The 13,740-nt window shown below is 49.4% G+C and overlaps 3 protein-coding genes across 3 annotated transcripts in view; all 3 read left to right on the top strand.

Annotated features, from left to right (window-relative positions):
- Window positions 1–248: 248 nt before the first annotated feature.
- lipt1 (lipoyltransferase 1) lies at window positions 249–1,483 on the top strand (the record flags this gene model as incomplete). The annotated part of the gene is made up of 1 exon (XM_084446423.1): window positions 249–1,483. The coding sequence occupies exon 1, from the start codon at window positions 347–349 to the stop codon at window positions 1,481–1,483; it is 1,137 nt and encodes a 378-aa protein (XP_084302549.1). The 5' UTR covers window positions 249–346.
- Window positions 1,484–2,154: 671 nt separating this feature from the next.
- On the top strand, window positions 2,155–5,761 carry ccdc28a (coiled-coil domain containing 28A). Its single transcript, XM_084447298.1, has 6 exons — window positions 2,155–2,277; window positions 2,543–2,748; window positions 2,863–3,038; window positions 3,600–3,754; window positions 4,143–4,165; window positions 4,385–5,761. The coding sequence occupies exons 2-6, from the start codon at window positions 2,594–2,596 to the stop codon at window positions 4,437–4,439; spliced, it is 564 nt and encodes a 187-aa protein (XP_084303424.1). The 5' UTR covers window positions 2,155–2,277; window positions 2,543–2,593; the 3' UTR covers window positions 4,440–5,761.
- A 1,756-nt stretch (window positions 5,762–7,517) lies between these two features.
- The window catches only part of ect2l (epithelial cell transforming 2 like), a gene marked incomplete at both ends in the record, with an annotated part of 17,351 nt that continues 11,128 nt past the window's right edge, over window positions 7,518–13,740 (top strand). The window contains 11 exons of the mRNA XM_084446424.1: window positions 7,518–7,682; window positions 7,875–7,987; window positions 8,306–8,468; window positions 9,361–9,616; window positions 9,705–9,858; window positions 11,612–11,744; window positions 12,493–12,658; window positions 12,762–12,890; window positions 12,977–13,069; window positions 13,332–13,493; window positions 13,642–13,724. Of these exons, the coding sequence (XP_084302550.1) occupies window positions 7,518–7,682; window positions 7,875–7,987; window positions 8,306–8,468; window positions 9,361–9,616; window positions 9,705–9,858; window positions 11,612–11,744; window positions 12,493–12,658; window positions 12,762–12,890; window positions 12,977–13,069; window positions 13,332–13,493; window positions 13,642–13,724 (1,617 nt within the window). The remainder of the gene's footprint in view (window positions 7,683–7,874; window positions 7,988–8,305; window positions 8,469–9,360; window positions 9,617–9,704; window positions 9,859–11,611; window positions 11,745–12,492; window positions 12,659–12,761; window positions 12,891–12,976; window positions 13,070–13,331; window positions 13,494–13,641; window positions 13,725–13,740) is intronic.

The raw sequence follows: 13,740 nt of genomic DNA on the forward strand, positions 1-13,740 counted from the left end.
TTCACTGTGACTGTACACCGTACATTACATGTGACGAATAAAGGGAATCTTGAATCTTGACTGAGGAGACTTCTCACCAATTCCAGTAGTTCTAATTCCGGCCGATAGATGGCGCTGTTACAACAAGTATACATCACCAAACTAGAGAAAAGAAGCCGAAGAAGAGTTGTGAATAACAGCGGAAGTTGACATGAAAACGCTATGGACCATGGAGGTATAACTATGGACAAAGACGAATAAGCCGAAAGTAAAGCTTGGAATTTGTAAAAACCACTTAATTATCTTTAGTTGAATACGTTCATTGTCTTATGTTTAGGTGTATTGAAGCAAATTAGACAGGAACACAATGATTTTAAGGAACGTATTGCACGTGCGTGCACAATCTATCGCCTGTTTACAGTGGGCTCGAGCCAAGAGCACTGTGACAGAAGTCACCGACAGGAGTGTCAAGTCGGGTGGCATTCTTAAATCGCTGTCAACAGATATTTATGAAAATCTAGCAATGGAAGACTGGATACATGACAATGTCGACCTACAGAATCGCAGCATACTTCTTATATGGAGAAACGGCCCAGCAGTCGTGGTAGGGAGGCACCAGAACCCGTGGCAGGAATGCAACCTTCAGCTCATGAGACAGAGGGGGATCCCCCTCGCCCGGCGGCGCAGTGGGGGCGGGACAGTCTTTCACGATCTGGGTAATATCAATTTTACATTCTTCACCTCCAAAAAAAGATACGAACGGCACAGAAATCTTCATGTAGTCACCAGTGCATTGAAAGGACTCCGGCCAGACCTGGACGTACGTGCAACTGAGAGATTTGACATCATGCTCAATGGCCAGCACAAGATCTCGGGGACCGCTGCCAAACTGGGCCGGACCGCGGCCTATCACCACTGCACGCTGCTGTGTTCGGCCGACCGCGCTTTGCTGTCAGCGGTGCTGAAACCAACCTGTCAGGGGATCAAGAGCAATGCAACGCCCAGCGTGCCGTCGCCTGTGAAGAATATCTTGGAGGAGGACCCGACCTTGAACTGTGACACTATTATGGACGCTGTGGCATCGCAGTACAACACCGAATTTGATTTCAGCTGCCCTGTGACGCTTGTGGACCCCAGTGACGAGTTGTCATTCCCCGGTATACATAGAATGACCCGTGAACTTCAAACCTGGGAGTGGACTTTAGGGAAGACTCCAAAGTTCAGTATTTGTACTTCCTTTGAATTGCAGGACAGATCCTCTCGCCAGATTTCCCTAAACATGTCAATCAAGAATGGCATCATAGACTTTTGTGACATTGACGTCCCCTCGGACTGGCTGCCGTCACATGTGTGTAAAGAGTTCTGCGCGCTCTTGGTCGGTGGGAGGTTCTGTCCGAATGACACGGCGGTGGTCGCTGCAGCATTGCACAGGACCATCACACAGACAAAAGAGCTTGAAACGAGGATATATGATCTGTACCAGCATGTTGTTTCAGTTATGTAAATAAAGCACTGTGATTTGCCCCTGATGTGGGTTCCCAGAGTATTTATAGTCTATGCAGCATATTATTCATGTGTCTGTTGAGTTTCAGTTGCAGTCAATTCTGCACCAGGTCATCTCACCCTTACTTTTCCCGCGCCGGGGTGAGTTCAGTCTGAAAACGCTGTGCATGGTCTTGCTACAGTTTCCGGGGTGAATGACATGTTTCCTCTAAACTGTGAGCAACAGGCTTTGAGGTAGGGTTTATCTCGTTTGGTGTGTGTGTCACCCAATCAGCAAACCCCACTGTATCTTCTCAGCTGCCATAGGTGGGATTACAATGCTTGTGTAACACAAGGTGTTCACGTTGCACTAGTCTCTTCCACAAGGATTCAAAACCCTTACTGGGCATGCAAGGGGCTGTGCAAATTATAAACTAATAGAATAACTGCTTTTTGCCTCACAGAATAACAGGTGCCTTCAACGTATACTCCCTGTCGTTTTGTTTTGGAAATTAGACAAACGTTTCTAATTGTGGCAATTTATGGATACTGCTGATTGGAGATTTTCAGAATTTTGCTTTTGCAAACTTTGGACTGAAGCAGTAGGGCTACGTAGGCCTGCGTCAAGGTGATTCAACGTGCGTAGCTCGCTACGTCAGCCAGCTACAGGAAGTCGAGTGTTTTACAGTGCTACGAACTTTTTTTGAAGGGGCAAATTGGGCAAATGCTACCAAACTTTATCCTGCAAACTAACTACTTATTGTCGAAAACAGTAAACTCAAGCCAGCAAACCACTGTCGACGACTGATTCAACTGGTAAATAAAGCTAAATTGGCTAGCTAGCTCGGTAACGTTAGATACGATAGTACTATGCTAGGTAACGTTAGCTAGCTACTCACTGTTATCAAGCTGGGTACCCTGGCTTCGCCAGCTTCGTTAACGTTAGCTATCTAGCTAGCTAGGCAACGTTAAGCGGAGCGAACCCTGAATCTATCGGTCGCTGTCAATGTTATTGGCAACCTCCCCAAATGTCTAACGTAAGCCAACGTGTTGTTTCTTCTTATGTTATTTGATTTTATAGAGCGCTGGTCAGTGCCGCAGCTAGCTGACCGCCTGTCTGTATCATGCCGCTATGGAGGAACGAAAGTTAAAGAGAAAGAGTCCGAGACCTTCCACTGTTAACCAACCAGCCCACCCGCCAGCCACCAGCCGAAGGAGTACCTCCACAAGCCGACACCCTGGCATCAGCATGGGAACACACTCCAGCCAGAAGTCCAGGAGCCGGAGGTAGCCTGCTATTATATAACCCCTCTTGTCTGGATGTTTCTAGCTTGTCTGGATGAAGTGAGCTGTCTTTACTTGATACCTTGTTTTCTACTAATGGTTTTTGTGTCACCCCAGGGCAGTGAGGGACAGAGCCAGGGCCCAGCAGAGCTCCGGGGGGAGGACGGGCCAGAGCCAGACGGTCCCCGTCATCCAACACTCCTTCCTGACCGACGTGTCTGATGTTCAGGAAATGGAGAAAGGTCTGCTGAGTCTCCTCAACGACTTCCACTCAGGGAAACTACAGGCCTTCGGTGAGACTCCTTCTCTGTGTGTACCCTGTGTTCAGGCCAGAAGTGATGGTCACCTGTATCTGGCCACCTAGTGTTAGTTTGCTAGTGGCTGTGGTAGAGCATGGGCATGAGAATTTGGAAAGATTCCAGCTCACAACCCCACTTGCTATTGCCCTAAGCTTCCTCATTTCGTGGTAAACAGCATCTGGTTTGCTGCCCTGTGTAGCTTCTCGTCTGAACTAGCCTGACTCCAGCCCCTAAATCTCACACCCACTTTTAAAGTCGCACAGAAAGGGACGTTTGAGATCATCTAACTTCCGTAGTTCGACGCAAACAAGCTATGAGGGTGGGACATAATGTTTAGAGAATTTGATTGGAACATTGACAAGTGGACGGGTTTTAAGAACTTGAGACAGATTCGATAGAAGGATAGCGTTGATTGACGGGTGGATGTTGTGAGATTATTGACCTAAAATCTAAGGTACCTGTTGTCGTAATTGCACGTGACCTACCGTTTTCCAGGAAGTAAGAAATTATATACTATATCTCTCTGTCCTTATTGATAATTCCTCCCCTACATAGGTAATGAGTGTTCTATTGACCAGATGGAGCAGGTGAGGGAGATGCAGGAGAAGTTGGCCCGTTTGCACTTTGACCTGTACGGGGAGGTGGACGAGATGCCCGCCGACCAGCAGAAGACGGCCAGCGACACCAACATGGACAAACTGCTGCTCAATGTAAGATGTCTTATTGTTTTGGAAATACATTACTGACCTAATCGTCTCGCCAAACTCATCATTACGGTAACCATTAGGGTCAAATATATAAATCTGGCAGGTTCATTCCAGCTGTCAGGATTCCTGGGGGTCTTCCAGCCTGCTCTGTGCTCACATTCTGATACTTTTCATAGAGATCCATTTGTGCCAGATCGGAAAACAATCTAGCCAATCAGCGTTCAGTACGAGTCACCTCATAGACCCCCAGCCTCAATCCCTCGCATCGCTGGTAATCGCCAGTGGGCTGTTTGCTGGGGCTCACAGGAATGCTGACCAGTTATAGAACCACTGTCGTAGCTTGGTTTATGGATTATTAATATTGCCTGTGTTTGTTTTGTTGTGTTCACAGCTAGAAGAGCTAAGTTCATCAATGTATCCTTTTTTGAGCCCACTGATGGGATAGCTGCGTACATTCTCCATACTTATAGAGGATGTTCATGATCGATTGCAGGGTGCTAGTAATGTGTGTGTTCAAAGCTGTTCTGTTCAGCAGCTCTCTGTAGCAGAGCGAAATGGAGTGAAGGTAATTAGAGTAATCCTTGTTGTTATACTGTCTAGTTTATGTTCTCCTCAACCCTGAACTTCCTGCAGCCAGAAGCTGAACCTGGCAGAGAGCCAGGAGACCCCCAGGACCACCAGCGTCTGAGTCTCTGCACCTCCTCTCCCCGCCTCCTCTCCCCACCTCCTCTCCCTGCCTCCTCTCTCCCCACCTCCTCTCCCCACCTCCTCTCCCTGCCTCCTCTCTCCACCTCCTCTCCCTGCCTCCTCTCCACAGCTGACACTGAGCTGCAGGAGCTGGAGGCAGCCTGGCCCTCGCCTCCTCCTCTTCACTCCGATCCTGATCTCCCCATACACCAGTATCTGGAAAGAAAGATCGAAAGTCTTATTTGAGAAATGACAGGAGACTAGTTTAGAGAACATGTGTATATGCACACACACGCACACACACACGCACACACACACACACACACACACACACACACACACACACACACACACACACACACACACACACACACACACACACACACACACACACACACACACACACACACACACACTGCTCTCATAGCAGGCTTATTGAGCTTGAACAACCCAGTGTCCTGAATTGGATCCTGGACTTTGATGACTAAACTGCGAATTAGACCCAACCAACAGTTTACCACTAAGGTTCAACCACTATGGACAACCTCACTATGTTTACCGTTACCAGTTGTGACACCTAACTGTCTTATTGAATTTCATAATGTAGGATCAGCGTGGGTATAGGTGTTACATTAGTAAGCTCCCAGTAGAAAGAGCCCTATCAGAGTATTGAACCTAAGTAATTCTTTGGTTATTCTTAAGTCCTGCTTGACTATATTGTGTCCATAAGATTCTGAATTTGTTTGATTATTTTGTTTTGCTCACCGTCTTGTATTTTCTGAGACATGGTCACTGTGGTGTTTGCTGCAGCAGCTTGTGTGTCCTGTGACTGGTGACCCCATTGCTGGACTGATTCAGGGAACCCCAGGTCTAATATGAGCTACTCTGATCCTTTGAATGCTTTTTTGCCCAATTCAAAATGGACTCCTCCTACGCCAGGCAAGCCTGTACTAGCGCATCTGAACAGGGACAGCTGTGGGAAGTATAGCCAGGATTCAACTCACCCAGAGGTCAAGTTGGTTGTACTGCCCCCAGCTGCTTATGTTACGAATGCCTTTAGTTGTGTGTGTTTTGGTTCAGTAGTGGGCCTGAGGAACATGTTGCTCATTCCTTCCTGGTTAACTTTGACTTGTATCTTTCCCACTGGAGACACCGGAGGCCAGAGCCTCTGTCCCCTCGTTACGCGCTGCTCGCCTGTCTCTGTCCCCTCGTTACGCACTGCTCGCCTGTCTCTGTCCCCTCGTTACGCACTGCTCATCTGTCTCTATCCCCTCGTTACGCGCTGCTCGCCTGTCTCTGTCCCCTCGTTACGCACTGCTCGCCTGTCTCTGTCCCCTCGTTACGCACTGCTCGCCTGTCTCTGTCCCCTCGTTACGCGCTGCTCGCCTGTCTCTGTCCCCTCGTTACGCACTGCTCGCCTGTCTCTGTCCCCTCGTTACGCACTGCTCGCCTGTCTCTGTCCCCTCGTTACGCGCTGCTCGCCTGTCTCTGTCCCCTCGTTACGCACTGCTCGCCTGTCTCTGTCCCCTCGTTACGCGCTGCTCGCCTGTCTCTGTCCCCTCGTTACGCACTGCTCGCCTGTCTCTGTCCCCTCGTTACGCACTGCTCGCCTGTCTCTGTCTCCTCGTTACGCTCTGCTCGCCTGTCTCTGTCCCCTCGTTACGCACTGCTCGCCTGTCTCTGTCCCCTCGTTACGCACTGCTCGCCTGTCTCTGTCCCCTCGTTACGCGCTGCTCGCCTGTCTCTGTCCCCTCGTTATGCACTGCTCACCCGGCTCAGCAGAACCAGCTGTGCTTGAAGGCCAGGCTGCATCAGAACCAGCTGTGCTTGGAGGCCAGGCTGCATCTCTCTCCCTGTGCGACAGGCCTGTATTTGAGGAATCAGGTGTGCCCCTCCACAGCCTCCAGCTCAGCTCTGCTCTTCAGGGCTGCTGCCTGGTGTTAGCCGGGGGTTTGAGGTGAGGGGATCCTGAGCTCCTCTGCCTGGTGTTGGCTGGGGGTTGAGGTGAGGGGATCCTGAGCTCCTCTGCCTGGTGTTAGCTGGGCGGTTGAGATGAGGGGATCCTGAGCTGTTGACTCCTCACTCTCTGGGCTGTGCCGGCAGTAGCGGTCAGCGCTGCCCTAATAGAGCTGGTCCATCTGCTGAGTCAACGCCACTAGGGGGAGCCAAAACACAACATATGGAGCCGTTGAACAGTGGTGTTCTGTATCGATAACAGTATAGATAGATAGATATATATTAACTTTATTTATCCCTGAAGGGGAATTGAATCTACCGATACAATTTCCATAATTTCAGATCGACGTGTTTATTTATTTTATTTTATTAAACCTTTATTTTACCAGGTAAGCCATTAAGAACAGTTTCTTCGGTGTCCATAGGTGGAGGGGCTAGGAGGAGGAGTAATGAGTCAGTTTGTTACTGTGGGCTACAAGTGACAAGTCGGAAAGCGTCAGTCTCTACTGTATTCTACTGATAGTACTGCATTGAATTGCGCACATCCATGTAACATTTGCGACACCGCACATACCCACGGGTGTAGTGGCCCAAGAAAGTGCCCTATTTGTGGATGCCTTATTTTATTTCTTCATATTTGAATCAATTGTATAATATATATGGATACTTACATTTTAAATGTAGCCTAGTCTAATATTCGGACTAAGTAGGCTACAATAATCATTTGAACCTGTTCATAGTGCAAAATCTAATTTTTAGCCATTGAATTCACTGCAGATGTATATGAATTACTTCAAAATCGTGATGTTTCGGGTATTTTGTGGAATGGATTGTAACTACTTTGCTGTGTGTTTATTAATTTTCGGAGATATAATAAACTTTAAGCGTGAAAGAAAGAGTATTGTCCTTTTTTGCTGCCTGTGTGCGGTTTGCGGGAGCCGCGTGTGGAGGAATGTGAAGCGAGCTCTGGCCAGTTTGTTATTCCGTCTCTAAGGAAACTTGAGACCGGACGGGACGGTATGCATTAGGCCTGCGACCGGAGGAAAATTATTAAACTGAACAAAGAACAGTTATTGCATTTAACAAAAATTAAAGGCTTCATTGTCCTATAACGGCAGCACCCATGGAACTGGTTGCGAAGTCTCCTCACAGCGTGAAGAGGTGGCAGCTTGACGGAACAGACTTCGAACCCCAAGCCGCTCTCGCGCATTGGTCTGCGGCCGTCGGCGGCGCGGATACGCGCTTCAGTGCCTGGACGCCTATCGCCAACAAGTCATCTAACCAGCAGGTCAGACAAAAAAACAACATTTGATTGGCCTTGGTGATAAAGAATATCAACTATAAGACTCGTGGCTCCTTAACACCTGACAAATGGATCTGAAGAATGATTATTTATTTAGGATTAGCCTATTCAGAAGTAGGCCTAGGCTAGTATCTGAAATTAAGCTGACCTACAATGTCGCATTGACCACCTCTCCAGCTGTTCGAGGAGAGGACCGCCCTGATCCTGCATTGGTTTGACCTATGGACAGACCGCCAGAGGAAACATCTCCTCCACTCGCTGCTGACGGGATGCTCCAAGTCCCAGCTCAAGTCAGTTCATTCTCATACAGACCATACCTCATATAGAAGCAGCGCCCCTAGCTTTTATGTGTAAGGAGATCTGAAAGGTAATGATTAGTCAAAAAAACTTTGCTGGCTGTGCTACACTTTGTCCCTAGGGGATGGTCAAGTTTTCTTGACTAGTAGGCCTAAATGATGGAATTGCCCCACCGTAGCCCTTTGTCCATGATGCCAACTCATCTATCAGGTCTTGACCGATTCGGAGGGAGTCGGGCCGAGGGCCTTTCTTTGGGTTTGGTGGTCAGTGTCCATCCGTTTCCTCCTGACCCTGGACCTTAACCTTAACAGGTTCTGCAGGGACTGGCTGCTGCAGACTGTGCCGGTGACCCGTGCGGACTTCACGGCCGTGCTGCCCCGGTGTCTCTCGCTGTACGTGATGTCGTTCCTGACCCCGCGTGACCTTTGCCGCGCTGCCCAGGTCAGCTGGCACTGGAGGGGCCTGGCTGAGCAGGTGAGAGGGTTGAACGGTCATCATGGAGCTTGGCCTGGGGTGACCGACAAGGGGGAGGTTAGAGGTTAATCTCTTTCTCTCTCCATCTTTCTCTCTCTCTTTCTCCATCTTTCTCTCTCTCGCTGTCTCTCTCTTTATTTATTATTTATTCATATCCCCATTATCTTCTGTAGCAGTGGTTGCTGTCTTCCTGGGGTCCACATCAGATTATACACGCACTCAAACACTGACAATATACAGACAAACGCATACAAGCACTCAAACACTGACAATATACAGACAAACACATACAAGCACTCAAACACTGACAATATACAGACAAACACATACAAGCACTCAAACACTGACAATATACAGACAAATACATACAAACAGACAAACATCGACTGACACCCCGTCAGTCTAGACAGAAACATATTTAAAAGTCCAATTCTATGCATGAACACTGCATGTACTTAGTTAAAAGTCAAATCTGATAATGAAAACACTGCATGTACAGAAGTTATCAAACAAACTAGTAAGTTGAAGTCCCAACAAAACATCATAGCTGGCGGCATCATTTCTGTTGTGTTCTCAATAGTTTCTGTTTGAATAGAAGGCTGTTTTTGCCTCTGATTTGTTTAATGTGTGTAGGTAATGAGTCTCTTGCCCTCTCTCTCTCTCTCCCTCTTTTTTCTCTATCTCTATTCCTCTGTCTGTCTCTCTATTTCTGTCTATCTCTATTTATCTCTATTTCTCTGTCTCTATTTCTGTCTATCTCTATTTCTCTGTCTCTATTTCTGTCTATGTCTATTCCTCTGTCTGTCTCTATTTCTGTCTATCTCTATTCCTCTGTCTGTCTCTCTATTTCTGTCTATCTCTATTCCTCTGTCTCTCATCCCTCCCTCTGTAGGACTGTCTGTGGGCGGGCAGGACTGTGCGTCGGGGCTGGTTCCTGCCCTTCACCCCAGGAGAGAAGGAGTCTGGCTCCTGGAAGGGTCACTACGTCTCTTGCGTGTCCAGGCTGGACTGGCTGACCCCCAGGGAGGCGGCGGCGCGCTACGGGACGCTCAACCAGCCCTGTGCCGGCGCCAGCGAGGAGGAGCAGGAGAGACGCAGGGAGAGAGAGATCAGACAGGCCATCAGAGAAAGAGTGGAGGAGCACAAGAGTGAGTGAGAGGAAAGAGAGACACGGTCAGAAGGGTGGAGATCGTGTTATAGCCAGAGTCCATAACTGCCTCTCTCCTGTCTATTCAGAAGCGTCTCTGAAGAGCAGGAGGATGTGGGGTAGCAGCGTGAGTGGCCGTGCCCAGGGGGAGGGGCTCGGACCCGGGGTAACGTTCAGCTCCTCGCCCTCCCTCTCCTGGCCCCTGGAGAAGAGTGGGCGTGCCCCACTCAACCCCCAGCTGAGGTCTAGCCTCGCCCCCCCAGGGAGGAGCCAGAAGCAGACCCTCCTCTCTGCGCGGTCAGCACCCCTACAGTGAGAGACAGATGGACATATCATCATAGGGATGAGAGCCACCTGGTGGAGCCTATTTGACTGTAGCCCACATAGATTTTCTTCCACCATATACTGTGTACACTTTATGGACAAAAGTATTGGGACACCTACTCATTGCACCTACATGAGCTTTTATGACATCCCATTCTAAATTCATAGGCATTCATATGGAGTTGATCCCCCCTTTGCAGCTATAGCAGCTTCCACTCTTCTGGGAAGGATTTCTACAAGATGTTGGAGTGTCTGTGGGAATTTTTGCCCTTTCATCCAGAAGAGCATTACTGAGGTCAGACCCTGATGTTGGACGAGAGGACCTTACATCACCAAGCGAAATGCCAAGCGTCGGATGGAGTGGTGTAAAGCAGTGGAAACGTGTTCTGTGCAGTGACGAATCACGCTTCTCTATCTGGCAAAATGATGGATGAGTCTGGACTTGGCGAATGCCAGGAGAACGTTACCTGCCTGACTGCATTGTGCCAACTGTAAAGGTTGGTGGAGGAGGGATAATGGTCTGGGGTTGTTTTTCTGGGGTTGTCTAGGCCCCTTAGCTCCAGTGAAGGGAAATGTTAATGCTTCAGCTTACCAAGACATTTTGGACAAGTCTATGCCTCCAACTTTGTGGGAACAGTTTGGGGAAGGCCCTTTTCTGTTCCAGCTTGACTGTGCCCCAGTGCACAAAGCAGGGTCCATGAAGGCATGTTTGGGTGAGGTTGAACTTGACTGGCCCTCACAGAGCCCTGACCTCAACCCCATCAAACACCTTGGGATGAACTAGAAGAGAGAAGGAGATTGCTCGGCCCTCTCATCCAACATCTGTCTGACCTCACAAATGCTCTTCTGGATGAATGGACAAACATTCCCACAGACACTCCAACATCTGGTAGAAACCCTTCCCAGAAGTGTGGAAGCTGCTATAGCTGCAAAGGGGGGACCAACTCCATTCCATATTAATGCCTATGAATTTAGATGAAAGCTCATCTAAGTGTGATGTGTAGCTGTCCCAACACCTTTGTCCAGACAGTGTGTACAGTATATACAGTACTGTGCAGTCTTAAGCCCCAGACGCACTGGAAGAGTCTGACGCTAGCGTTTTGAAGTACACCAATTGTTTTAAATGGCCGATCACGCACCACAAGTGTTTTGAGGCGAGTCAAACTGCCTTGAAGCTTCTACTCCGAACTTGTTTACATTTTGGAGCGTCAAATGGGGACAAATCAATCAAAATTAAATCAGCTCCCTATCAAAGCTGACACCTGCAGTGCACCATAGGAGCGTCAAATGAGGTGAATCAAATGAAGCGCGTCAATCGACTCTTCCAGTGCGTTTGGGGCTTTAGGCCCCCTGAGGAAATTGTTTAAAGCTATTTATCTGGACAGTAAGTGTTTATTTGCTCATAAAAACACTATATAACATTACAGTCAATTCAAATAAACATTAATAATAATAATAATCATAATATAATAACAACAACAACAATAATAATAATAATATGGGGGTTCCACAAGAGTCTGTCCTGTCCTCCCTTATATATTTATATATATGTTCTCTCAGGTCAGCTCTTTGTGCTTCCATGCGTGTGATGCTGTGGCCGTGTGTATGTGTGTGTGTGTGTGTATGTGTGTGTGTGTGTGTGTTTGTGTTTGTGTTTGTGTGTGTGTTTTAGGGACAGTGTGAGCAAGGGGTCGCTGTCACTGTCCTCCTACCCCTCCAGACCCCTACCCAGAGCCCCCTGGACCCCCCCTCCCTCAGCCCCCGCCCCTCTGCTGCTGCTGTCCACCAGAGTCCCTGCCTACGAGGTGAGAGGCTGGGAGGAACGCGCAAACACACCAAACACACACTAACTATACCAGGAGAGACTGGGAGGAACAAACACACACTAACTATACCAGGAGAGACTGGGAGGAACAAACACACACTAACTATACCAGGAGAGACTAACTATACCAGGAGAAAATAACTATACCAGGAGAGACTAACTATACCAGGAGAGACTGGGAGGAACACACTAACTATACCAGGCTCTGGAAAACAATATGTGCTGGTGGATAACGTGCCTCTCCATCTCCTCTTCTCCTCTTTTCTCTCCTTTCCTATCCTCTTCGCTTATCTTCTCTTGTCTTTTCTCTCTCCTCTTCTCTCCTCCCATCTTCTCTCCTTCTCTTCTCTCCCCTTCTCATCTCTCATCTTCTCTTCTCCCCTCTTCTCTCCCCTTCTCTTCTTCTCTCTTCTATTTTCTCCTCTTCTCTCCTCTCCTCTCATCTTCTCTTCTCTTCTCTCCTTCTCTTCTTCTCTCTTCTCTCCCTTTCTCCTCATCTTGTCTCTTCTCTCCTCTCCTCCCCTCCTCCTGATTGTGATTCTGTGTTCTGTAGCTGGTGTTGAGTGGTGCTGATTCTGTGTTCTGTAGCTGGTGTTGAGTGGTGCTGATTCTGTGTTCTGTAGCTGGTGTTGAGTGGTGCTGATTCTGTGTTCTGTAGCTGGTGTTGAGTGGTGCTGATTCTGTGTTCTGTAGATGGTGTTGAGTGGTGCTGATTCTGTGTTCTGTAGCTGGTGTTGAGTGGTGTGAGGGGAGGGGTGATCGCGGTGCTGTACGACCACAGAGGGACCCTGCCGGCTCTGCTGGCCCAGGTAGAGAGGGCCCTGGGTGGGTGCCAGGCTCAGAGGCTCGGGGTGCTGGCTCCGGGGGGAACACACGAGCTCAGACTGCTGCAAGGTGAGACACAGGTCTGGCATCCTTGAATGTGGTTCACATCAGAGAGTGAGGAGGCTGGGAGTTGTAGTCCTGACAGATTTGACATTTCACCTCTGACCCCCAGGCTGCAGCGTAACAGAAAGGAGTGTGTTGTTCCCTGACCTCAGAGAATTCTGGGAAAAACTGTGTGGGTGGGTTATACCACTCGAGGACGGAGGAGGGGTGGACATCTTTTCCCCTCTTGCTGCATCGGGTAAGTAGTAAACACACACACACACACACACACACACTCGCCCGTACCCATCCAACACCCTCTCCTGTGGACGGTCTCTCTCTCAGCCTCTGGACTGGCGCTGATCCAAACTCTCTCCACTCTGACCGGTCTGGAAGTCCAGGCTCCCATGGGAACGGCCACTGGATGTTTCCAGAACAGTGAGCCGGAAACACACACACACACGCGCATACTTACACTCACACTCACTCACACACACACACACACACACACACACACACACACACACACACACACACAACCCATTGATGATAATTAATGAATCCATTGTCCCTTTCTTTTCTCCCTCCCCAGTCTTGGGTGGGTGGTCTGCCAGTGTGGGTGTGAGGGCAGGGGCCGGGCCTCCCCCCGCCCCGCCCTCCGGCCCGTCCCTGTCCCTGTCCCCGCCCCCTGCCCCGCCCCTGTCCCCGCCCCCCGCCCCACCACTGCGGTACGTGTGTGAGGCTGTGCTGCAGGGCTGGAGCAGACAGGCCCAGTGGCTGGACAGGGCCCTGGGGGACCTCAGGGACCGCCTGGGGCCACAGCTACAACTACTCAGCCAGGAGACCAGGGGCCGCGCTCTGGGTGGGTTAGACACGCACACACACACCTCTCTCTCTCTCTCCCACACACACACATACACACATTCACCTCAAGGCTGGTGTCTGTGGCTTTGATGGAACTTGAGTGTGTTTGCTTATGCGTTTGTGTGTGTGTGTGTGTGTGTTCTCAGGTCAGTGTCTGTGGGAGGCGATTGGTCTGGAGGGGCTGACCGTGTGTAAGGAGCTGACCCTGGCTCTGACCGAGGGTCTCACTGCTCTCTCCACACACA

This window comes from Borostomias antarcticus (assembly GCF_949987555.1).
Source record: "Borostomias antarcticus genome assembly, chromosome: 12".
NCBI lineage: Eukaryota > Metazoa > Chordata > Actinopteri > Stomiiformes > Stomiidae > Borostomias > Borostomias antarcticus.

Coding starts and splice junctions, on each gene's coding strand:
- ccdc28a (XM_084447298.1), top strand. CDS start 2,594: ATGGAGGAACGAAAGTTAAAGAGAAAGAGTCCGAGACCTTCCACTGTT. Junction 3,755..4,142: donor TGGACAAACTGCTGCTCAAT/GTAAGATGTCTT, acceptor TTGTGTTCACAG/CTAGAAGAGCTAAGTTCATC. Junction 4,166..4,384: donor GAAGAGCTAAGTTCATCAAT/GTATCCTTTTTT, acceptor AACTTCCTGCAG/CCAGAAGCTGAACCTGGCAG.